The 25,373-nt window shown below is 38.7% G+C and overlaps 1 protein-coding gene across 2 annotated transcripts in view; it reads left to right on the top strand.

Annotated features, from left to right (window-relative positions):
• The window catches only part of LOC136878965 (putative fatty acyl-CoA reductase CG5065), a 129,430-nt gene that overhangs the window by 31,714 nt on the left and 72,343 nt on the right, over positions 1–25,373 (top strand). For both annotated transcript variants that reach the window (XM_067152612.2, XM_068228891.1), the window contains exon 2: positions 17,400–17,603. In XM_067152612.2, the coding sequence (XP_067008713.2) occupies positions 17,400–17,603 (204 nt within the window). The remainder of the gene's footprint in view (positions 1–17,399; positions 17,604–25,373) is intronic.

The following is a 25,373-nucleotide window of genomic DNA, read 5'->3' as shown; positions in this document are numbered from 1 at the left end:
GAGCTGGAGTGATATTTTGCAAGCGAGGCTATGTATATCCGAGGCTGTATTAGGCAAGTAAATTTTCCGCTGACACATCTTTGAGTCATCGTTTGGACGCGTGGGTAATCTATTAAGACACATGACTACTTTTGTACAGTGTGTGGCCACGTGGTTTCGATAGTGTGTCCGCATTCGCCAGCTACCGTGTGTTGATGTGGAAGGGATGACCAGATAGTAGGGAGATAAGTGGTCGTCACGAGTTTATATGTCGATGTAAGAGTGGTGGTCAGTGCTAAGAGGTGTTCGAAGAGGTCTAAGAAACGTCGGAGAGGTGTAAGAGTGGTGGTCTGATCTGAGTAGAGACTTGTATCGGGCTGATAGTGGAGCAGCAACATCTAATTGCGGGGTAGAACTTTGCAGTGTAAGTTTATTTTAGTAGCTTTGCCACAGATTTAGTGCAGTGGTCTGCAGAGGTATAGGAGATATATATATATATACACACACTGCTGTTTGTAGAAAGTGAAACACCAAGACTGAGAGCTGTGATCACAATGCAATTTATTCCACATATTAGGGACATGACAAGACACAAGTGATTACAATTACAGAACTGTACATGTACGGTGACCGTGGAAATTCAGTACGGCGTAGCGCCACAACGCGCTGCAATCAGAGCCACTAGACATCGTGGCATGCAATCAAAGAGCACCTGAATATGCTACTGGGGAATACTCTGCCACGCGGTTTGTAGGCGCGTCCATAAATCATCAACAGTGGCTGCAGGAGGACCTGAACGAACAAGGTGCCGACCGACCATATCCCAGACATGTTCAATGGGTGACATATCCGGTGAACGGGCAGGCCAGGGAAGCAGTGGTATCCGTCGTTCTTCGAAGAAGGCGTGCACATTCCTCGCCACATGCGGCCGGGCATTGTCCTGCTGGAATATGGCGTCTGGAACGGCCTGCAGGAGGGGCAATGCTTCGGGCTGTCAAACCTCCCTGATGTAGTGGTAGCTGTTCAGATTGCCCTCTAGACGTAGGAGGCGAGATTGTATGTTATAGGCAATTGCGCCCCAAACCATCACATTTGGCGTCTGTCCGCTGTGCCGCTCAACAATACAGTCTGCCTGATGGCATTCACCACGGCGGCGTCTAACGCGTATGCAACCATCACTGTAGGACACGTTGAAGCGGGACTCGTCCGAAAACACTACATTTTGCCACTCAGCACGCCAGTGTCGGTGTTCACGTGCCCATTGCAGTCTATGGCGTTGGTCGTTGCTGGTCAATGGAAGTCGGCGCAATGGCATGCGTGCCACCAGTCCGGCCCTCAGAAGACGGCATCGAACCGTCGATGCAGACATGCCCACACCCGTTTCAGTGCTTCAACATCGAGCCAACGCTGTGGACAAAGCTGTTCTGTCCGTTACGGCCAAGCGGACAAGATGGCGGTCACCTCGCGCTGTGGTCACATTGTGTCGTCCAGAACCGTGTCGGCGCTGTGTAAAGCCCTCTTCTTTCCACTGGTTCCACATACGCCTCACCGTTGAAGCAGCGTACCCTGTACGAGCCGCAATAACACGGTACGACAGACCCATCTCCCGGACCCGTATCATTCTGCCCCGTTCGAACGCACTCACATGCTGATATTCCCTTCTGTGATGTCGGCGAGACATAGTGGCACTTACGTACACGTTTCCACTTCGTATGACGGCTCCGCACTGACTGAACGTTGCGTAACACTGCCCTGACCGGTCACACACAGAAGAGCACTGCTGGGCCTACGTGCACGTCATCTCTCTGCAATTTTAAACACTTATTATGGTTCCACTGTTCTACACGTCCTCTGATTTTCGCGGTTTCAGACCATTGCTTCTGAGTGTTTCACTTTCTACAAACAGCAGTGTATATCGAATTTAACCGATATATGCAATTAACAGTAGTCATGGTACTTCGAGTTCTTTAATGAATTCTACTATATAATTCGCTAACTTTGTTCGATAATTGAATCTAACGTAAATACGTCTAACATTGCATAGAACTGTTGCATTTATTACAACAGTCTCTATATTAGCAATCAGAACGTGTGAAACTAAATAGTATGCCTGGATATTAAAGAGTGCTTCAGTAAAGTTTTCCGATTTCTAACTATAAATATTGAGTGGACGTAACCACACAGGAGCTTACTACACTCGGACAGCGAATGTAGGTCAACTCCAGGTTACATAAGATGATAAGATAACAGCAGACTTCTTCCGACTTCAACCCAATGGGTTTTCCAGGAATTTCAAGTTCAACAGTGGTATGTGCAGACATCCGGTAATTACAGCATTAGACATATTATGCATAAATAACATGAAGAAGAATGTAATCAGCGGCGATATCATAGTTCAATTCAAGTTCATGCCAATAGCTTTCTTTATTTATATCAATTTTTCTGTATATGCAACAACAAATCACACAGGGTATATTTTAGTATTAAATTAAAGTACGGCCATACTAGTTCATTGTTACGTAAAGTATAGTCATAAATTCAGTTTTCTTTTAATAATAAGTGATTCTGTTTCCAAGTACAATCCTCAATTATGGAAATGCAACCAGAATCTACAATTTTCCTGATCCATATTCCTGTATATTGCCAGATGTGTGAGTTTATCACCTCACGTCTTGAGAATAATTGAGATAACAGGCATGCTCTCCGAATTTTTGCATATTACAGCAATTGGCGCTCAAGCAATTAATAGTATATTGTGTGAAGGAAAGTAATAGTAAGAATAGTGGTAGGAGTAGTAACAATACAGAGGTATCGCTTTAGAAAATGCAAACTACGAAGTCTTTTCCAAAATCCTAACCGACAGGCTCACATCGCTAACAACCGAAATCATCCCCGGTCAACTATACGGGTTCAGGAAAGGCAGGTCAACTTTACACGTGATACAGAACTTACTGAAAGACGTCGGAGAAGATCCTGAGACATAAAATAGGCGTTTTGTAGACTACAAAAAGGCCTTCGCCCTGCTGGATCCTCACATTCATATTGATAAATTTGAGCAAATGTTAGAGGAAGGTAGTTTCCTAACAAACATATCTGCAATCATCTTACAGGAAAATACAGCCCTTGTAAACGATAATCCTCAATCCTCACGACCTATTACCCTGACGAGGGGTGTTCTATAGGGTGACCCGATTAGTCCGCTCTTATTCAACCTGATTACTGCAGATGCCGCCCCTTGGAAATACTGAAGGGATTTGAAGGGCAAGTCTCTCTACCTACCTATGCAGATGTCATGGTCCTTAGCTCTTCCAGTTTGAAAGATTTAGGTAGTGGTGGTGGTGGTGCTGGTGGTGATGATGATGATGATGATTATTGTTTTAAGAGGAAGTACAACTAGGCAACCATCCTCTATATAATACTAATCAGAGAGAAAAATGGAAGGGATCGACATTTCAAAAATGAAGGTATTGGCCAATGCAAGGCCGCGAAGGGCGTGAATATGAGACAACCTAGGCCACGATACCTAATACTGTCGGGGTCGTAAAAGATTGAGAGTTGACCAAGGGAGGTCGGATGTGATAGATGAAAGTGAGGAGCCTGGTACAAGTAGTGAATGCAACGCTACAACCCACATAAGGGCCCCGTAGTCGCCAACCCACACTCCCAAGTTCAGAGCCCCTAGGGCCCTTTTAGTTGCCTCTTACGACAGGCAGTGGTTACCGTGGGTGTTATTCTACCGCCCCCTCCCACAGAGGATTGGAAGACTTACAGAAATTCTGGGATCTGTTGGTGTCCTGAGAAGAAAAAAGAAACAAATTCCAGGTAAACATGGACAAAACGGTTCATATGATATTCAGAAGGGGTAGCAGAGTTGCCGCCACAGACCAGCTGCCTTATGAACAAGTCTCCCTAAAATTGTTAATAATTTCAACTATCTTGGTGTAACCTTGCAGACCTACGAAAGCTTTATCACGAAACATACAATGAAGATGAGGACAGCAGCATTAAAAGCGATGAGCAATATCAAACTGCTACGAAGACTATCAATTGACACGGCTATGAAGATCTTTTATAGTAAAATAAGTCCTATCGCCACATTCGGAACACAAATTATTTGGTCTTATCTCACCAAAAAAAAATTAAAAGAAACAAACAACAAAGGCATCTTTTCGGAAGGAGGTTTTGTGTTTGTCTCTATACGCCCCATCCATACTAAGTTATGAATTAGCCAGGGAATCCTTTTATATAGAGAATATAGGTAAGACTCCAGATGTGCCCAACATCCACAGCCTCCTACCAAGACTTGCTAACCGAGCTACAGGCTAAGAAGAAAGAAATATGGTCTAAATTCTATGCAACTGAAGCCATGCACCTTCAGACTGGAAGGCGTCCGATTATGATCTTCGGCATATGATTACGCGCTTCTCAGTGCACGGATTTCACTTTCGAGTGTCTAAAACCAAAGCCTTCCACGAACCAGCCTTAGAGTCCATCTGTGAACTTTGTGGACAGAAATGTGAACGATACTAAGCTGAGTGTGTAATACGAGGCAGGGGTCTCTTGGATTTATGAAGTGAATAACCTTTCATTTTCACTATAATTCATTTTAATTAGTGGCTATTAGCTGCAGTAAATCTTATTAATAAGTTCACTTGGCTTTTATCAAAAATGTAAAACCTTTCGGCATAAACAGTCGGGATGATATTAACCGGGCTACTGAACATCTTTCGAATAAGATGCGAAATGCCCATAAATACATCCTAAGTGGTGCTCAAAATTCCATTTCAGATGTTAGACGCAACAACGAAAACCGTACTCCCAAACAACGTGGCGGGAATACGGCACGGCATAACTCACGGATTAATAATAATAATAATAATAATCCGGGAGGTTGCGCAAATATGCGGACTCCGCAGAGAACGGAAGACAGCCATGTTATAAATACGAGTGCCTCCCGTCCTCGGTTTCAGTCCAGCACAGACAACCAAGCCGCCAGTACGCCAGATCTCATTACACATCTATTCAAAATGAAAAATGCTTACAGGAGAAGATGGCATAGACTTCGGGACTCGGCTGACCAAGCGGAATACCACAAACTAGCTCGGGAACGGTACAGCACTTCTGCGCAAAAATACGTTGCATTTACGCGAATAGGCATAGTTACAATACCGCAAAATTTGACATATCATTAGCACAAATGAGCATTAAGGCTTACCGTACACTAGAAGTGTGGCGTCCACTGAATTCTCCAAAGGATTCGTTGTAGCACTCATTTTCTTCAGAGCTGTTGTGGTTGGTAACGGCGTCCCAACGTTTTGGTGTAATGTAGTAACGATATTGTACCAGTTGAATAAATTTGCCAGAGATCCATGTTCTATGTGCTTTTCTGTTTGAAATGTTTCGTAACTTTTCTCTTCTACAAACAAGTGATAAAGGTGTATATATTTCGCTATGGAATTCCTTAAGCATTTCAGTCAGCACATGAACAGATGGATGTGATTCATGAAATTGTTTTTTAAAATATCTGTGGAAAGACTCAGCCACATTTGTCGTTCGGGGATCGCTTGGAGGACGACTAGCCCATAACACTGGTGGAAAATTGGTGTCATCAGTGATGTGTTCGAATACATACTCGACGAAAGCATTAATTTGGGGATTGTCAGGAATTATGCTGTGCAATTCAACAAACCCATCATCTACAGTATCTAGACACAAACACTGTAAACCAAAGAAATATTTTTGATATTGTCATACTTCTGTTTTTTATTCATGTATTCACGTTTCAACGGACCAATGCAGGACATCCATGAGGCCACTGAAGAAGCTGTAAAATGGTTAAGCATGTTGAACATTCAACTCTGACACTAATACATCGTGTGATCTAAGTCTTTTTCTGTATGTTTTAAGACTAGTCAAATATGTATATAGCTGTAAATATGTTTTATCATTGTTTGTAAACTTGTATCCTTCTGCCATACGACATAATAATAAATTCCGATGTTTACAGTTATCCGGTTCCAGACCTGTCCCAAATGAAAGCAGCAACATTTAAGACGCGCTTTGGGAAACATTTCTTACATTTGTTAGAACTGCTAATTTAAAGTCTAAAATTATACAATCAGGGTTAAAATTGTTTTTACATAACTGGTGAATACCGTTCCACATGTTTTCATACGTTTCAACAGTTTTGGGTAAAAGTAAACAAAATATAATTTGAATGTATCTGGCATTTGTATATGAGTGAATGGTATGTATCTTGTAGCGGAACTTTGGCTTTAAATAAAACAATTCTAAAAAACACTTGAAACGTTAAATCAAATTTAGAACCCTTAAAACCATCTCATGAAATCAAAATTAAACAAGGTGAAATGCGCGTAAACTAACGGCAGAATGTGGATAGCGCAAGGAACCCTACGAGGATGTGGATCGAACAACTTTTTTGGCCGAAACTTCGAACAAATTATAATTTAGTTAATATCTACTTATCGTAAATACTTATTTATTATAAAAACATCTAAAAATGAAACAATAAACACTACCATAAACATAAAACCCAAAATAGAAAACAAAAGTTCCACTTTTACAATCTTACAGATGCTAGTCTTCATGGAAAACACTGTAAACGTGTAGCGACCACCTTCACAAAGGAAACAAAATATAGGTCATTGGAAGACATGTTAAAACGAATCAGAGTTGCTGAGGTCAGGCTTAATGAAAAATTAATTTAAGTTACAAAACTGTTAGAAAAAGCTTGCCTCGTGGCAACGTGAAAATGGACGTAAAATCTCTTTACACCATTTGTAAATTACAATTGACTTCTGATAGAAAAATCGACGGGTAAACTCCTGTGACAAATTAAAAAGAGGAATAAAATAAAGTTACTTTACATTACGAAATTTAAGATTTGCTTACCCCAAGAGAAGCCAGAGCTCCCAGAAAACCCGTCGCTCTACAGGATGCCGAAGACACAATTCCCACCCTGCGACACGCTTCCCGAAGGTACTTCGTGTTGAATGGTGCAACCGGAAGCAGCCCCGCAAAATTAATGATCAATGACGGCACAAGATCGATTTATTTAAGCCAATCAAATTTAAATATTTTATTTGATGCTTGTTGTCTTGTCCTTGGGAATATCTCGATTGTGCAAATCCCAGAAAGATCGGCATGTGCGATACAGTGTGTCCCACAAATTTCGACGATAAAATTTAATACAATTTTTAGTAATCCAAAATTTACTTGAAGAAGGCCAAATATACAAACTCTTGCAGCACTCGTCACATCCTCTCCCACTTAAAAATGAACAAGGGCTCAATAAGAAAACTTTATATTTTGGGGAGGAAGGAGCACACGACACAACAATAACATCTTGATGCCGTTCTCAACTCGAACGTTCATTATGCATCGAAGTATTCCATCTTGATCTCTGGTGTCGCTGACACCGATGTAGGGCCGTTGACACCGACCGTAGGCCAACACCGCCTAGCGCCGTCTTGCAGTCCAAACATAGCAATCTGGTAACTTTTGGCCCAGCCCACCCATTTAGTGAACTGACTGGAAACTGAGATAGTCATATGTCGCCCAGTATGGCGTAACTGCAACAAGTTGGAACATAACACACCACTGGAAGAAAAAAGTCTCCACACAAGAGAAGCTCCCAAAAGGTTTGAAATACGAAGAAGCAACGTTATGAATGAGACTTGAAGAGAAGTCACTTGATAATTCTTTCTAACTGTAGTGTTCTTACAACTTAAAATTTACAGAATTTAAAGTAATCAGTTTTCAAAATTTATTGACGTCTAACTCCGCAGAGTTATCACGCTCTTCTCTCGCTGAGGACTCCACCAGTCTCCGGGGTAAGCAAAATTTAGAAAAGAAAATGTACCAAAATTTTAGAAATAGAATTCAAGAGTTCACCCGTTGGTCCATATTACAATTTAAGTGAACCTACATTTTAAAGAAAATAATAGCAAAATTTACATAACTTAAAATGTAAAGACAGAAATTCATTTACAAAGAAACATATGCCAATGGGGATACTGTACACACACATTGCGATTCTCAAAAGTACTCTTATACACAGTTTACTTCCAAACAATTTGAGCACAGCAGGTATGACAGGTCAGCACAAAAGAGAAAATATCCTCCAGGTAAATCAAATTACACAAACTAGACCTTCATTACCAATTAAAGTATTACACACATAAAAACTTACAACTTCAGCAGAAATGAATATACTAGACCATATCCTCATTTAACATTCAAAATTAACTTGAAGTTACAAACCTTAGGTACATTCTTAATTTTCAGAAAAGAAAACAAATGGGAGGTTAAATTTTAAAGGTTGCAATCGTATCCAAACTAGGATGATAATTACGCTTTATTAGTACATTAGCTTGCAACATTGCTCACATGACCCTTCAAAGGACCATAGTCACAGAATGGGGGTTAATGAGTCAATATCCACTTCATCATGTCATCATGTACATTTCCTTTAAATTTTAGTACTGATAAAAGTCACATTACGTAGCACGTGTTACCACACCAAACAAGAAAATGCAACTTAAGCCTGAATACTTAACAGAAGATCACATTAAATTAACAGTCAAGAGGTGTATCCAAATGAAAATAAAAATAGTACAAGAGTGTACGGTACATACCAAAATCGACTCACTGATACAGAAAATAAAAGGCACACGTAACACCTTCATACCAGGAAATATCAGATCACAGCATGACACACCACGATCATCATACTCTGAGAAGGGCGATAAACCGTCAGCACCATAAGTCCTAAGTCTCAAATTCGCTTGCCTTCTCAAGTCACCCAGGACAAATACAAATGACATCACCATATTTACATACTTACAAAAATATTGATGAACAGGTATGACAAGGCTCGGTAGCGAATTAAAAATTCCTTACTCAGCATACAAGACCCTATTATCTATCAAACTGAGTAAATTAATTTAGAGGACACAGCGATTCCGAAACATGAAATGAAAATAAGAACCGTGAAAATTAAAATAAATACAGAGTAGTTAAGGATTATTAATTAAAATATATTTTACTGAACCGTAACACCTGCAAATTTACCACAAAGTTTTACGATATTATAAGGAAACCAAACTTTTGAAGAAAACCCTCCTAGCACATAATTCACAATAATAAATTGACAATACCCTACGTCTAACCATCTAATACCAAAAAAGAAAAAGATTGCAAAAGAATCTCATATTAGATGAACGCCAGATTCCCAATCTGTTAAGAAGAAACTTTACAAAGAATTCTAGCAGTATTGATGAAACCGCTTATTTAAGTGGCAGTAAAGTATCAAATGTTGTAGTCGGTTTGTTGAAGAATAACAAAACTGGTTGTGAACATTCTTATTTGTTAGCATGTAAAGGAATGTTTGCTGCAAATCATGTCACCGTAGCCAGGTTGTTTAATGAAGCCATGCTCTTACTTTGGGCAAAAGGTGTAAAATACGATGGTGTATTATTCTGTTTAGTGGTAGTGCTGCTAACATTAAGAAATCAGCTGAAGGTCTTTCTGTAAACTTTCCGAAAATGATAAACAAAACTTGCATAGTTCATGGTCTACACAGGTTATTTGAAACTGTGTCCTAATGTGGATAAATGTGTGTCTAATAGAAAAAAGTCTTTGTAAAAGCATCCTCAGGAGAAAACTTCAGGTCTTGTGGTTCCTCCTCTGCCTACTGTCATGCGATGGGGAATTCTACGTAGACACTTTTGACATTTTTTCATCCGCTTTGAATGCACTAGATAAAAACGACATGTTGTCAATTGAGATTCTTCAAGAGTTACTGAAAGATAGCTCTTTGAAAAATGATTTGGCGTTTATATCTTCCAGTCTAAGCTTCTTGAGTAAAACTATAGGCATACTAGCAAGATACCCGTGCTTCACTACGGTATTATACCGGTACTGAAATTTATAATTGAATGCTTATTGTTTTAGATATATAGTCCGCCGAAATTCGCGATCTGACTCGTTTTCTAATAGATTAAGGCAAGTTTCTTCCCATTTTTCAATCTTTCTTTCCAGCAATCGTTTTCGTACTTCCCGGGCTAGGTTCAGGTATTCCACCCGGTCAGTTGGGTCCCTAAATCTTCACCCTCTTTTCCTATAAGCATTTTTAATATGGATCAAATCCTTCAGGAAATCCGGCGTGGTGTCGTCTTGGGTGTCTTGACGGTACTGAACCCGCGGCCGGACTGCATTTGACGACGGTCCAGAATATTATTATTATTATTATTATTATTATTATTATTATTATTATTATTATTATTATTATTATTATTATTATTATTATTATTATTATTATTATTATTATTATAGATGTTCTGGACCCCACATCAAGATGCAAGACCGCTACTTGGCGGTAAATTACATCTGCTGCCATTGTCATTGTTGACAATGTGACCAGCACCATTGTCGCGCGTAGGCAAGTGTGCGGGATTTCTGGCGATACGAATGACATACTTCCATGCATTATTGACCTTATTATAGAGGTGAACAATTTGACGCTCAATCTCATTCCTATCGTTGATTTCAAGTGTGTTTAAATTTTTATTTATATGCCAGGAGAATACTGCAATCTAAAAAGTCCTCCGAAGGAGAAGATGGCTGTTGAAAACGAACCCAGGAAAGAATAAAAATGATCGGTTTGTGATCAGAATAAGTACATCGAAAATCTACAGCCTGTTTCCAGTCATTCGACAGGGCCAGGAATGGAATGAATAAAGTCCCCATCTAGCGGCGACAATAGAAATTGTGCCGGCTGCCGAAGCCTGTCGCACTCCTCTGGGGCAATGATTAATGAATGACAAATGAAATGAAATTATATTGGACAGTGTTCCTGGAATGAATGATGACAGGGAAAACCGGAGTATCCGGAGAAAACCCTGTCCCGGCTCCGTTTTGTCCAGCATGAATGTCACATGGAGTGACTGGGATTTGAACCACGGAACCCAGCTGTGAGAGACCGGCGCGCTGCCGCCTGAGCAACGGAGGCTCCTTATAAGTACATTATGAACAGTAAAATCAATTGGTCTCACCTCCTTTTACACCCCACCGCCGTTAAGTTTATTAATACCCCCCCCCCCCAAAATGTCTAAAGGAGATTCCAAACACCAATGTTCACGTCTATTACCTTCAGTTTTGAGATATAAGTATCCCCATAAATATAATTCACTTTTTTTCACTTCCTTTCACACTCCTCACCCCCCCCCCCCCCCCGCAAGTGAATTTTCCGACAAGAATACCTGTTTCCTTAATAGTAAAGGATCTTCTAAATACCAATTATCACAACTCTAACTTCTTCAGTTTTTGATTTATGTGTCCTCATGAAAGGAATTCAACTCCTTTTCACTCCCGCCCCCCAAGATGGTTTTCCCCCAAAACGCGTTTTTCTTTGTTTTAAAGGAGAACCAAATACCAATTTTCACGTCTGTAACTAGTTTTTATTAGATGTATGTATTCTCATACAATTAAGTCAATTATTTTTTCAATTGTTTCACCCCCCCCCCCCCTCATTGGATTTTCCGAGAATACGTGTTTCTGTACTTTTAAAGCAGATTCCAAATATCAAATTTTACGTCTGTAACATCTTCATTTTTGAGATATCAGTAGCCTAATTAAAAGAATTCAACACCATTTTCAGTCATTTTAGCCCCCCCCCCCAATCCGCCCAAGTGTTATTTCCGAAAACTAAAAATACACGTTTCTTTTTTTTTAATAGAGATAAAAATACCATTTTTCACTTCTGTAACATCTTAAGTTTTTTGAGATATACTGCAGAAATTCTCATTTTAAAATTTCACCCCTTTTTAGTTCCCCTTAAGTGGAGTTTCGGAAAACAAATCACCTATGTTTCTTTACATTTACAGGAGATTCCAAATACCCACTTTTTACGTCTGTAACATTTTACGTTTCTCAGATATTCTGTAGATATAGTCTTTCAAAAAATTCACCCCAATTTGTCACTCCTGTTTAACCGCCATTAATTGGATTTTCCAAAAAGAAAAATATACGTATGTCTTTATTTTTAAAGGATATCCCATATACAAATTTTCAGTTCTGTAATATCTTCACTTTCTGAGATATATGTATCCTCATTAAAGGCATTCAACCCATTATTCATCCTGTTACACCCCTCCTATTGGGATTTACAGAAAAAAATACGTGTTCCTTTATTTTTAAAGGAGATTCTAAATACCAATTTTTACATCTGTACACTTTTAAAGTTTTAAGATGTAGACACACTCGTTTTAAAAATTCACCCCCCTTTTCACCCCCCATTATTTGGATTTTCCAAAAATGAAAAATATCCCTTTCTTTATTTTTAAAGTAGATCCCAAATACCAATTTTCAGGTCTGTAATATCTTCAGGTTCTGAAATATAAGTAGCCTCATTAAAGGCATTCAACCCATTTTTCACCCTTTTCCACTCTTCCTATTGGGATTTTCCGAAAACAAAAAAATACGTGTTTCTTTATTTTAAGGGATTCTAAATACCAATTTTTACATCTGTAAACTTTTAAAGTTTTGAGATATAGATACACTCATTTAAAAATTCACCCCCTTTTCACCCCCCATTAATTGGATTTTCCAAAAACAAAAAGTACGTGTTTCTTTATTTTTAAAAGAGATCCCAAACACCAATTTTCAGGTCTGTAATATCTTCAGTTTCTGAGATATAAGTATCCTCATTAAAGGCATTCAACCCCTTTTACACCCCTTTTCACCCCTCCTATTGGGATTTTCCGAAAACAAAAAAATACGTACCGGTATTTCTTTATTTTTAATGAAGATTCTAAATACCAATTTTTACATCTGTAAACTTTAAAAGTTTTGAAATATAGATGCACTCATTTTAAAAATTCACCCCCTTTTCACCCTCCCATTAATTGGATTTTCCAAAAACAAAAAATACGTGTTTCTTTATTTTTAAAAGGGATCAAAAGTACCAATTTTCAGGTCTGCAATATCTTCAGTTTCTGAGATATAAGTACCGGTATCCTGATTAAAGGCATTCAACCCCTTTTTCACCCTTTTTACCCGTCCTATTGGGATTTACTGAAAACAAAAAAAATACGTGTTTCCTTTTATTAAAGAAGATTCTAAATACCAATTTTTGCATCTGTAAACTTTTAAAGTTTTGAGATATAGATACACTCATTTTAAAATGTCACCGCCCTTTTCACCCCCTTTGCGACTGAATATCCAAAAATCCTCTCTTAGCAAGCACCTACATCTTAATATGAATATATCCCCAAAATTTCATTTCTTTATGTCCAGTAGTTTTGGCTCAGCGATGATGAATCAGTCAGTCAGTCAGGACAAGTTATTTTATATATATAGATTTGAAAAATCCATTAACCTGTTGTCCGAAGCAGTGAAGAAAGTGCATACTGTTGAAAATAAATTAGATTCACTCTCGGCTTCATAGATACAGGGACTTTTAAATGTCAAAAATCAATATGTGTTCTGGAAAACAGAGGGTTTTAAAAAATGTGTAAAGGTGCTGAAGTACTGGAGGGTGTTCATGTTGGTGACATTCCTTGCTTTAACTATGGACCATCTGACATCATGTGATGTGGAGTGATCCCTTTCGCAGTACAAGGCGTTCTTTAAAGACAATCAGTTTGCATTTGTGATGGACAATTTGGAGATGACCTTTGTTGTTCACTGCAATTTTGAGACTACTTCTAACAAGTAATATTCCAGCGTGTTATTGAGGACATGGGTGGACTAACGACTTAAGTCAGAAAATGAATTTCTGAGAAAAACACGATGAAAGTTTTAGAATTTCTGCCAATCAAACACACATATACAGTATATCGGCTATTATTTTGAAGTTATATTACAAGTATAATTCTTTCCTAGGGTTAGTAGGTATTTACTTTAACTCAAAATATTGTTTATCTAGTACATATATTTATTCACAAAAGACACGTCTTAAGTCGTTAGTCCAACGACATATTTCAAACCTAAGTTTCCGAGTTAATGAGTGTTTGCTCTAACTCTTAACTGCATAGTTTATCTAAAAAGTTTAAATCATAACAAAATACACTTCTGCAGTAGGACATTCACGAAAAATAAATATTTACTTCTTTTTTCAGTGCATGAAAAAACGAATTACTAAACTTGATTTTTAAACATTATAGAGAAATATGTTGGTACATCTTAGACCATACAGATGCAGTGTTCATTAAGATATTGATTCATTGTCTCCACTGTCACTTACATATTCTTCTAAGTCATTAAAGTCATCGGAAGGCACACCATCTACAACTCTCCTCAACCACTCTAAATTTTCTGGAGTCATAAACTTGAGCAGGGACAAAATGTGATTCTTTTTTTTACCAACTTCAGTCCAGGAGGCAACACTTTGTTTAAGTTTAAATCCTCTTTACATTCAATAAGAGTTCTTTCCTTCGAGAAAACATTAAACGGCTGTGAAAATAAGCCACTCTAAGTTTCACATGATTAACAGCTGAATGTACCTGCAAGGAAACATCATGGTTGGCCATAACAAAGAGCTTTGATACCACACGCCATGTTCTCTAGACTAACAACTTAAACACCATATTGAAATGCTTGCCTCTAGCTCCATCCAGGATCGTCGGAGAAAAACTATTTTATGAATATTAAAACAGACATCGGGGATTTAGATTTCATAGTGGGTGGACTAACGACTTAAGCCGGCACCCATGTCCTCAGTTAATGAGTACAAACTAGTATTTTTGCCATATTTTGTCATATTTAAAGAAAACATATTTTTAAATATCATAATATATACTTTGTCACATCAAAAATTAATATACCATACTGTAACTTTCCATACACAGATATCCATTTGCCTTAAAGAGCATATTTTCTAGCACCATACTTTAATACAAAATTTTATACTTATTTACCTCTTGAATGCGAGGGTTTGTGTCATATTTAAAGACAAAATTTTAAAACTTTTTATCAAATATTTTTATGTCTTTTACCACATAAGCAATAATATATTTTTCACATTTTTAGCACATGAAAGTCCACTCCCTGAAATGTCACTGACACATCATTGCATTCCCCTGACTTTTGTGCTACATTCTCAATTAAACTTTCAGCCGACACAGTGGGCACGGATTTATCACAAGACATAGAACTATTGCTACTTGAAAAAGGCAAAGAATTTTCACCTACACTTTTAAAGAAACAATCAAATTTTTGCAAATTTCAACAGATTCTTCCTTTTCACGCTCTCTCTTGCGTTCTTGAAACCGCTTAAATACCTAGATTTACCGGTAGTTGAACTCATAACACAAACTTGTGTACAGTTCACCAGGTCACGAACTGTACTGATCACAACTTACTGTGAATTATAATTGTCATCCGACTCTAAATGCAGATCGGGGATTTCCCTTTGAATTGTACAGTGCAATAAAGTGTGAATTTCGATTTCTACTGATGGGGAGAGATGACTTATTTGAAGCCTATAACCTACAATGAATACAGGGAAATGCCTTGGGAGACCTGGCAACACTAACTGACAATCAGGTTCACTGTGTTGGTATTTTTTTGCTTGCATATGTATGTCCCAGACCAGCTCAGCTGTCAGTTAATACACAGCTTGGGGATTCGTCAAATTGCATCAACTCTGTATCACATCCATACATTCAGTGCTCTAATAGAGAGCTGCATCGTCATGTGCAATGTGCACATCACATCTGTAAGTAGGTGATGTTCAGATGTCAGTATCAAAATCTAGAAAATTAAATTTACATTACATAATTAAATTTGGCATAGGACACGCTTGCTGGTTTAATTTGAAATATTTAAAAAATTGCGTATTCAAATATCCTATAGAATGGGTTTGTGGGCCCCTGAGGCCACCCTACCCCCGCATGGTGGGTCTTATGGGCCTGTAACTTATGCCACTGTGTGTCGCCGACTTTCATTAAAGAAACTGAACAAAATTCAGCGCAAAAATCCCAGATCGTAAGCAACATCACAAATTGAGAAAAAAAATATCTGTCGCTATATGAGTTTTGAAAAAAGTCACTAGGTGTCCATTTTAACATGAGAGAACAAAGCATGTCTTGTTAAAAGATATAATAGTCGTCAGATACAGTGGCAAAATCATTATATTTGTAATGCGCCATATACTGGACTGTGGTATTTCTAGTGCTTGTACATGCTGCACTCTGGCGGATGAAATTGAAGCATTGCATCATGCAACCACTGGCACACGCTCATCCCTTAACAACACATATAAAACTCAAGCAAACGGGACCAAACAGTCTTTTGTACAGTGTCTTAAGTTAGGAAGCGATGTCTGCGAGATCTGGCTCACACTCAGACAAGAGCCACCAGAGGGCATGTCACTTTGTGTGCTCGTTCAAATGAAGACAATATAAGATATGCATACATTTCCTTGAAATTTAAATCTAATAAGAACTGGTTTTGAGTGGAGAAGAGTCACATATTCCTTTTTTGTTACCGTGTGAGTGGGCCATGCGGTTAGGGGTGCACAACTGTAAACTTGCAATCGGGAGATAGTGAATTCGGACCCCACTGTCGGTAGCCCCGAGGACGGTTTCCCATTTTCCCACCAGGCAAATGCTGGGGCTGTACCTTAATTAAGGCCATGGCCGCTTCCTTCACACTTCTAGCCCTTTCCTATCCCATCATCGCCATAAGACCTATCTGTGTCATTGCGATGTAAAGCAGATTGCGGATATATATCTTCGTTACATTGGTGGTGCCATGGCACACTAGCACTACCTCATGAACTGCCCCTGGTTCAACTGTGTTTAAATTACAGAGATGGTGGTAAAACTCTTGAAGGCTGGGTGATGCTGAAGCAACATGGCAGTGCGCGCACCATGCTCCATGCAGTAGTCGGCCACTGGAGCAATGAAAACATAATAACACACATATTTAACTAAATGCACACCGTGTCTAACCCTGTATGCCTCATTTACTTAACTATGAAATTATGACAGTGTTAACAACATAAAATAAAAAAGTACTTCTCAACAAGACGTATTATTAGCAAAACAAAATAACACAATGGATATCATCGTTGTATCTGCAAAAACTGCTATGTGAAAAATTTTAGCTTAGAACTTTGGCCAGTAAGGTTCAATATTGTACAAGTAATGTCAAGGAATTCTCGCTCTTTATGATGTATGTGCTGCAAGTCAGCATTTCTCCGACAATATTATCACACAGCGGTTTTCACAGGTGCAATTACGATATCTTTTGCTGAATGTGGAGCACTCTATTATAACATGCATTTATCCTTTATCTAGCGGGATCCTCTATTTGAGAGTTTTGCTGAGGTAGTTGATCAATTGGAAGAAAGAAAATAGCCTATATTGTAAACAGCATATCTTGAAATTTTACAGGACGATACTCTTCCTGCTACAACCATCCCAGAGTTCTACGCTGGACAGGATGTATTCGTGACAGGGGCCACTGGTTTTGTGGGGAAAATAGTGGTGGAGAAACTGCTATGGTCCTGTCCAAGGATAGGAAACATCTACATGTTAGTGCGGCATCGAAGAGGAGTGAAGCCCAAGGAGCGTCTCAAAGAGTTCACCCAACATGTGGTAAGTCCTGTACTGGTATTGGTTCCCCTTTCACCCAAGGGAGATGTGTACCGGGAGCTTCAGATACATACTCAGCAGTAGAAAGAGTAACCTATCAAGTTCGCTGTAGGAGCTTTCATTCTGAAGCACGAAACGGCTACCCACAACTGTTCATTGCTCAGGTTACAAGGAGTGCATAACGGGAGCAGGTCAGACACACAGACGCACGTGCGCAAACACACACACACACTCTCTCTCTCTTTCCCTAAGTGCGCGCGCATATGTGTAAGTGGAAAGAGCTGATCTCGAACATTTATTATGATGAAACGCAGAGCAATATTCATAGGTATTGTGATTTAACATTCACTTTATTTTCCATATAAATGCACCTGTCAGATGCGAAAACACAACATACTACAGAGTATGTGTCTGAAGCACCCAGTGCAGTGACCACAGGCCCAGTTATGAACTTGGCATTGCTTTCTCACTTATGCAAAACTCGTCCTGTTAATTTTCTTTTCCAATTCCCACTAGGTAAAGTTGTTGTTTTCCATTCCCCTGACATACAAACTCTTGGATGGAGGAATCGGCATCGAACATCGAGTACCTGTCCCGCGCTATGGTCTTATGGTTTCTTCTGTAATTTGCACCATTGTGTATCTCCTTCTACAAGTATTCTCCTTTCCTTGAGACTAAGTTTACTTGTTGTTTTGGGTTTCATCAGAAAAAAACTTTTGTCAAGACACAGAGAAGCAACTTTTCTTGAAAATTGTTCGAGGTAGGAAAATATATTGTACCAGAAATGCTGGTCTAGAATTGGTTTTGAAGTATTTCAAACTTAAAAATACGCGCCGCACACCAGCGAGCAGCCAGCTACAGCGAACGTGTGGCGAGTGATGTAGGAGCCAGCTTCAACTCGCCAAGGCTAAGTTACATCATTCACTGAACTTTCAATACCTTCTACCCTTAATAACTCGTGTATTAATTATGATACAAATATGAGAGTAATACCTCCAATACTACCAAGTTTTATTCAAATCCACCACGGATTAAGAAAGTTATTGAGAGGAATGAAACAGCTGCAGTATCTGCGACTGGTAAACAGCGAGAATCGGACACAAATGAGCCTTGTCCCACAGTCGAACCTGTACAGTTGATTGCTGGGGGTTGTCATTGCTACGATATGTCAAAATTATGCAGTAGAAGTCTTCGATACTCAGCAAAAATAATGGTGAGAAAACATAATATTTCTCTGTCTATGGACTTCGTCGTGTAGTTAGCGAGTATGATACTTTGAAAATTTTCAGGTGACTAAAATCTTGTGTATCAGAACTTACAATTCTTACGTTCATAAACTGTGAATCGATGCTTAAGAGTTTCCACGAATGGGACTTTGAAATTCTAGTAACTTTCCTAACTTGACAGTGCTAGTCTTCGCGTGAAATAGTTTCACATTATTTGTGAACTCAGGATATTGTGTGAACGAAACCGATTTTCACTGTTCAGAGATTGAGTTCTTCTTCTTCTTTTCTAGCCTATTTCGGTCCACTGCTGGACATACGCCTCTTCCATATGTTTCCATCGTCTTCGGTCTTGAGCCACTTGGAACCAGCGTGTTCCAGCCAACAGCTTTGTGTCATCGAGCCATCTCTTCTGGGGTCTTCCAATGCCTCTCTTGTGTTCCCACGTTCACTGGAGATTGAGTTAACAATCTTATTCTACGTCTTCAAAACAATCTTGCGAGCGAATGGAACTAATTTCCCTCAATAGTTTGCATTCTAACAGTGTCATATATAAATGTAGAGGTGTGTGTGAACGGGACTGATTTCACATGTTAGGCATTTAAATTCTCACACCCAGTTGAAGTGATTGTCATTTAACTCAGTGTGAATAACATTCCTATGACACCTAGCAGCATTCATTTCAATGAACAAACTCTCCAAATGACTGTAAATAGAATCAAAGTGATCTTGAATTTCTAGAGGACCCGACGAGTATTTCCTTCCTCAATTCCCCAAACATTTAAAGCACTAATTACCTTTGAATTGTGTGCGCTTAATTTCACAAGTGCAAGCGATATTAGGAAGTAAACGGATTTAATTCATTAACATTCGGCTGCAAAATCTTGTTTGAGTTCCTAAATTTTTCAACCCAAGTTAGAGACTAGTGCAGTTCACTTTAGAAGTGTTTTGTGTCTGATTCCATTGACGTTCAACACGAAATGTCAGTATTTCTTCAATCCCTTCATCGGAACAGTTTAATGGACCCAAATGCACATTTTTTCTGTTTCGCTCTACTTCTGTAAAAAGCAAAGAAAAATCTGCCTCCTTCCCTTATAAGCTAAGATGTCAAGATGCGAACGACAGGAAGCATGACCAACAAATGGCAAATAAGTTAATATGGGAAGGACAGCTGATTCAGAAAGTGATGGAACCAACCAGAGGGAAAAATATCCTGGATGTCGTGCTGATAAAACCAGATGAGCTCTATAGGGAAACTGAAGTAATAGATGGTATTAGTGATCATGAAGCTGTTTTTGTGGTAGTTAAAAATAAATGTGATAGAAAGGAAGGTCTTAAAAGTAGGACTGTTAGGCAGTACCATATGGCTGATAAAGCAGGCATGAGGCAGTTTCTAAAAAGTAATTATGATCGGTGGAAAACGGTAAATAAAAATGTAAACAGACTCTGGGATGGGTTTAAAGAAATTGTTGAGGAATGCGAAAACAGGTTTGTACCATAAGGGTGGTAAGGAATGGTAAAGACCCACCTTATTATAATAGAGAAATAAAGAGACTAAGAAGGAGGTGCAGACTGGAAAGAAATAGAGTTAGAAATGGCTGTGGAAGTAAGGAGAAATTGAAGGAACTTACTAGAAAATTGAATCTAGCAAAGAAGGCAGCTAAGGATAACATGATGGCAAGCATAATTGGCAGTCATATGAATTTTAGTGAAAAATGGAAGGGTATGTATAGGTATTTTAAGGCAGAAACAGGTTCCAAGAAGGACATTCCAGGAATAATTAATGAACAAGGGGAGTGTGTATGTGAGGATCTTCAAAAGGCAGAAGTATTCAGTCAGCAGTATGTAAAGATTGTTGGTTACAAGGAAAATGTCGAGATAGAGGAGGAGACTAAAGCCAAAGAAGTAATAAAATTTACATATGATAACAATGACATTTACAATAAGATACAAAAGTTGAAAACTAGAAAAGCGGCTGGAATTGATCAGATTTCTGGGGATATACTAAAGACAATGGGTTGGGATATAGTACCATATCTGAAGTACTTATTTGATTATTGTTTGGTCGGAGGAGCTATACCAGATGAATGGAGAGTTGCTATAGTCGCCCCTGTGTATAAAGGAAAGGGTGATAGACATAAAGCTGAAAATTACAGGCCAGTAAGTTTGACATGCATTGTATGTAAGCTTTGGGAAGGCATTCTTTCTGATTATATTAGACATGTTTGCGAAATTAATAACTGGTTCGATAGAAGGCAATTCGGTTTTAGGAAAGGTTATTCCACTGAAGCTCAACTTGTAGGATTCCAGCAAGATATAGCAGATATCTTGGATTCTGGAGGTCAAATGGACTGTATCGCGATTGACCTGTCTAAAGCATTTGATAGGGTGGATCATGGGAGACTACTGGCAAAAATGAGTGCAATTGGACTAGACAAAAGAGTGACTGAATGGGTTGCTATATTTCTAGAAAATAGATCTCAGAGAATTAGGGTAGGTGAAGCTTTATCTGACCCTGTAATAATTAAGAGGGGAATTCATCAAGGCAGTATTATCGGACCTTAATGTTTTCTTATATATATAAATGGTATGAGTAAAGGAGTGGAATCGGAGGTAAGGCTTTTTGCGGATGATGTTATTCTCTATAGAGTGATAAATAAGTTACAAGATTGTGAGCAACTTCAGCGTGACCTCGAAAATGTTGTGAGATGGACAGCAGGCAATGGTATGATGATAAACGGAGTTAAAAGTCAGGTTGTGAGTTTCACAAATAGGAAAAGTCCTCTCAGTTTTAATTACTGCGTTGATGGGGTGAAAGTTCCTTTTGGGGATCATTGTAACTATCTAGGTGTTAATATAAGGAAAGATCTTCATTGGGGTAATCACATAAATGGGATTGTAAATAAAGGGTACAGATCTCTGCACATGGTTATGAGGGTGTTTAGGGGTTGTAGTAACGATGTAAAGGAGAGGGCATATAAGTCTCTGGTAAGACCCCAACTAGAGTATGGTTCCAGTGTATGGGACCCTCACCAGGATTACCTGATTCAAGAACTGGAAAAAATCCCAAAAAAAACGCTCGATTTGTTCTGGGTGATTTCCGACAAAAGAGTAGCGTTACAAAAATGTTGCAAAGTTTGGGTTGGGAAGAATTGAAAGAAAGAAGAAGAGCTGCTCGACTAAGTGGTATGTAATACCAATATAAATGGTCCGTTATTGGACATTATAAATTTTCCAGCTAGCTCATTTTTGGTTGCCAGCGTTTCGCCCTCTAGGTACCAACTGATGAGCCCACCCTAGCACACGAGGGTGAAATGCTGGCAACCAAGAATGAGCTAGCTGGAAAATTTATAATGTCCAATAACGGACCATTTATATTGGTATTATAAATTTGCTCATTCAGGACAAATATTTCAGATTCCCTACGGGAATCAACATCTATATCATCTGATGGCCAAGCAGGCATCAATTTTTAGTGATGAGACAAAGTCTCTTAGTGCATTGGCACTGCCGGTGGCTCCAGTTAGCCTACGCAGTGGCCTCCACGGTATGCACTAGCCAGCGTATTGGTAGGTGTGCTAGGTACCAACTGATGAGCCCACCCTAGCACACGAGGGCGAAACGCTGGCAACCAAGAATGAGCTAGCTGGAAAATTTATAATGTCCAATAACGGACCATTTATATTGGTATTATAAATTTGCTCATTCAGGACAAATTTTTCAGATTCCCTACGGGAATCAACATCTATATCATTAAGTGGTATGTTCCGAGCTGTCAGCGGAGAGTTGGCGTGGAATGACATTAGTAGACAAATAAGTTTGAATGGCATTTATAAAAGTAGGAAAGATCACAATATGAAGATAAAGTTGGAATTCAAGAGGACAGACTGGGGCAAATATTCATTTATAGGAAGGGGAATTAGCGATTGGAATAACTTACCAAGGGAGACGTTCAATAAATTTCCAATTTCTTTGAAATCATTTAGGAAAAGGCTAGGAAAGCAACAGATAGGGAATCTGCCACCTGGGCGACTACCCTAAATGCAGATCAGTATTGATTGAATAATAATAATAATAATAATAATAATAATAATAATAATAATAATAATAATAATAATTCTATAGATCTCTGCTGACAAAAAGTAAAGGAACAGAAGATCAAGTTCCAAATCAAAACAGAGATGAAAAATTCTGTTCGGACATCTGGGAAAATCCTGAAAACTATCAAAGGGATGCTTCTTGGTACTCAAACCATTAATGTCATGCCAAGTATGGGAATAACATTCGAATATTTGCCCAATTTGTCCTCTTGAATTACAATTTTACCTTCATATTGTGATCTTTCCTACTTTTGTCTACTAATGTCATTCCACACCATCTCTCCACTGACAGCTCAGAAAATAAAACTTATTTGAGCAGCTCATCTCCTTTCTCGCAAGTCTTACCAGCCAAAACTTTGCAGCAATTTTTAACACTATTCTTTTGTCAGAAATCACCAGAAAAAATCGAGCTGCTTTTATTTTCCTTTCTATTTCCAATTCTCGAATCTAGTTATCCTGGTGATGGTCCCATACATTGGCAACAAACTCTAATTGGTGTCTTACCAGAGACTTATATGCCCTCTCCTTTACATCCTTACCATAGCCTCTGAATACCCTCATAGCCATGTGCAAAAATCTCTACCATTTATTTACAATCCCTTAAATGTGATTACCCAAATGAAGATCTTTCCTTATATTAACACCTGGGTACTTACAGTGATCTCCATAAGGAACGTTCACCCCATCAATGCAGTAATTAAACCTGAGAGGACTTTTCCTATTTGTGAAACTCACAACCTAACTTTTAACCTCATTTATCATCACACCATTTTCTTCTGTCCATCTCACAACATTGTCGAGGTCATTTTGCAGTCACTCACAATCATGTAACTTATTTACTATTCTATACAGCATAACATCATCTGCAAAAAGCATTATTTCTGATTCTAGTTCTTTACTCATGTGAAATGAAATGGCGTATGGCTTTTAGTACCGCGAGTGTCCGAGGACAAGTTCGGCTCGCCAGATACAGGAATTGATTTGACTCCCGTAGGCAACATGCTCATTGTGATGAAGATGAAATTATGAAGATGACGCTTACCCCAGCCCCGTGCCAGCGGAATTAACCAATTATGGTAAATATTCACGACCCTGCTGGAAATCAAGCACGGGACTCCTGTGACCAAAGGCCAGCACGATAGCAATTAGGCATGGAGACGAACTTTACTCATATCATTTATACATATTAGTAAACATAAAGGTCCAATAATACTTTATAGAAATATAGCCACCCATTCAATCACTCTTTTGTCTTGTCTAATTGCACTCATTTTTGCCAGTAGTCTCCCATGACTACCCTATCAAATGCCTTAGGTAGGTTGATGTATCCACAAAAACGCACACAAAATGCTGTCAGTTGGTAAACTTATTTATTTCACCTTAACTTCACATAAACATACACATAACCTCTCATCTGTTGTCACAAACAAAATACGCACATCAATAAACCGCCATCTTTAACAAATGCCTACCACGAAGCACAAGCCACATGGAGATTGCAACCAAGACCGACTACAATATCTTAGACAGGACGAATAGAAATGAATAGTGTGACGACTCCCTCTGAATCACATGTTAACAGCACCACCATCTCGATCCTCGTTCCTTCAATTTCTCCGTACTTCCACAGCCATTTCTAACTCTATTTCTTTCCAACCTGCACCTCCTTCTTAGTCTCTTTACTATCCTGTTATAATATAGTGGATCTTTACCATTCCTTACCACCTTTAAAGGTACATACCTATTTTCACATTCCTCAACAATTGCTTTAAACCCATCCCAGAGTCTGTTTACATTTTTATTTACCGTTTTCCACCGACCATAGTTGCTTATTAAAAACTCCCTCATGCCTGTTTTATCAGCCATATGGTACTGCCTAACAGTCCTAATTTTAATCTCTTCCTTTCTTTCACATTTATTTTTAATTACCACAAAAACAGCTTCGTGATCACTAATACCATCTATTACTTCGGTTTCTCTATCGAGCTCATCTGGTTTTATCAGTACCACATCCAGAATATTATCACACCTGCGTAAAAGTCAATCGCGATACACTCCATTTGACCTCCTGAATCTAAATTATCTGCTCTATTTTGCTGGAATCCTACAAGTTGAGCTTCAGTAGAATAACTTTACCTAAATCCAAACTGTCTTCTTTCGAACCAGTTTTTAATTTCACAAGCATGTCTAATAAAATCAGAAAGAATCCCAAAGCTTACATGCAACACGTGTCAAACTGACTGGTCTATAATTTTTGGCTTTATGTTTATCATCCTTTCCTTTATACACAGGGGCTACTACAGCAACTCTCCAATCATTTGGTATAGCTCCTTCATGTAAACAGTAATCAAATAAGAGTTTCATAAATGGTACTATGTCCCAACCCATTGTCTGTTATATCCCCAGAAATCTAATTAATTCCAGCTGCTTTTCTAGTTTTCAACTTTTGT

This window comes from Anabrus simplex, chromosome 8 (genome assembly GCF_040414725.1).
Source record: "Anabrus simplex isolate iqAnaSimp1 chromosome 8, ASM4041472v1, whole genome shotgun sequence".
Taxonomy (NCBI): domain Eukaryota; kingdom Metazoa; phylum Arthropoda; class Insecta; order Orthoptera; family Tettigoniidae; genus Anabrus; species Anabrus simplex.
The sequence above is the reverse complement of the archived record's forward strand: the minus strand, read 5'-3'. Positions and strand labels throughout refer to the sequence as shown.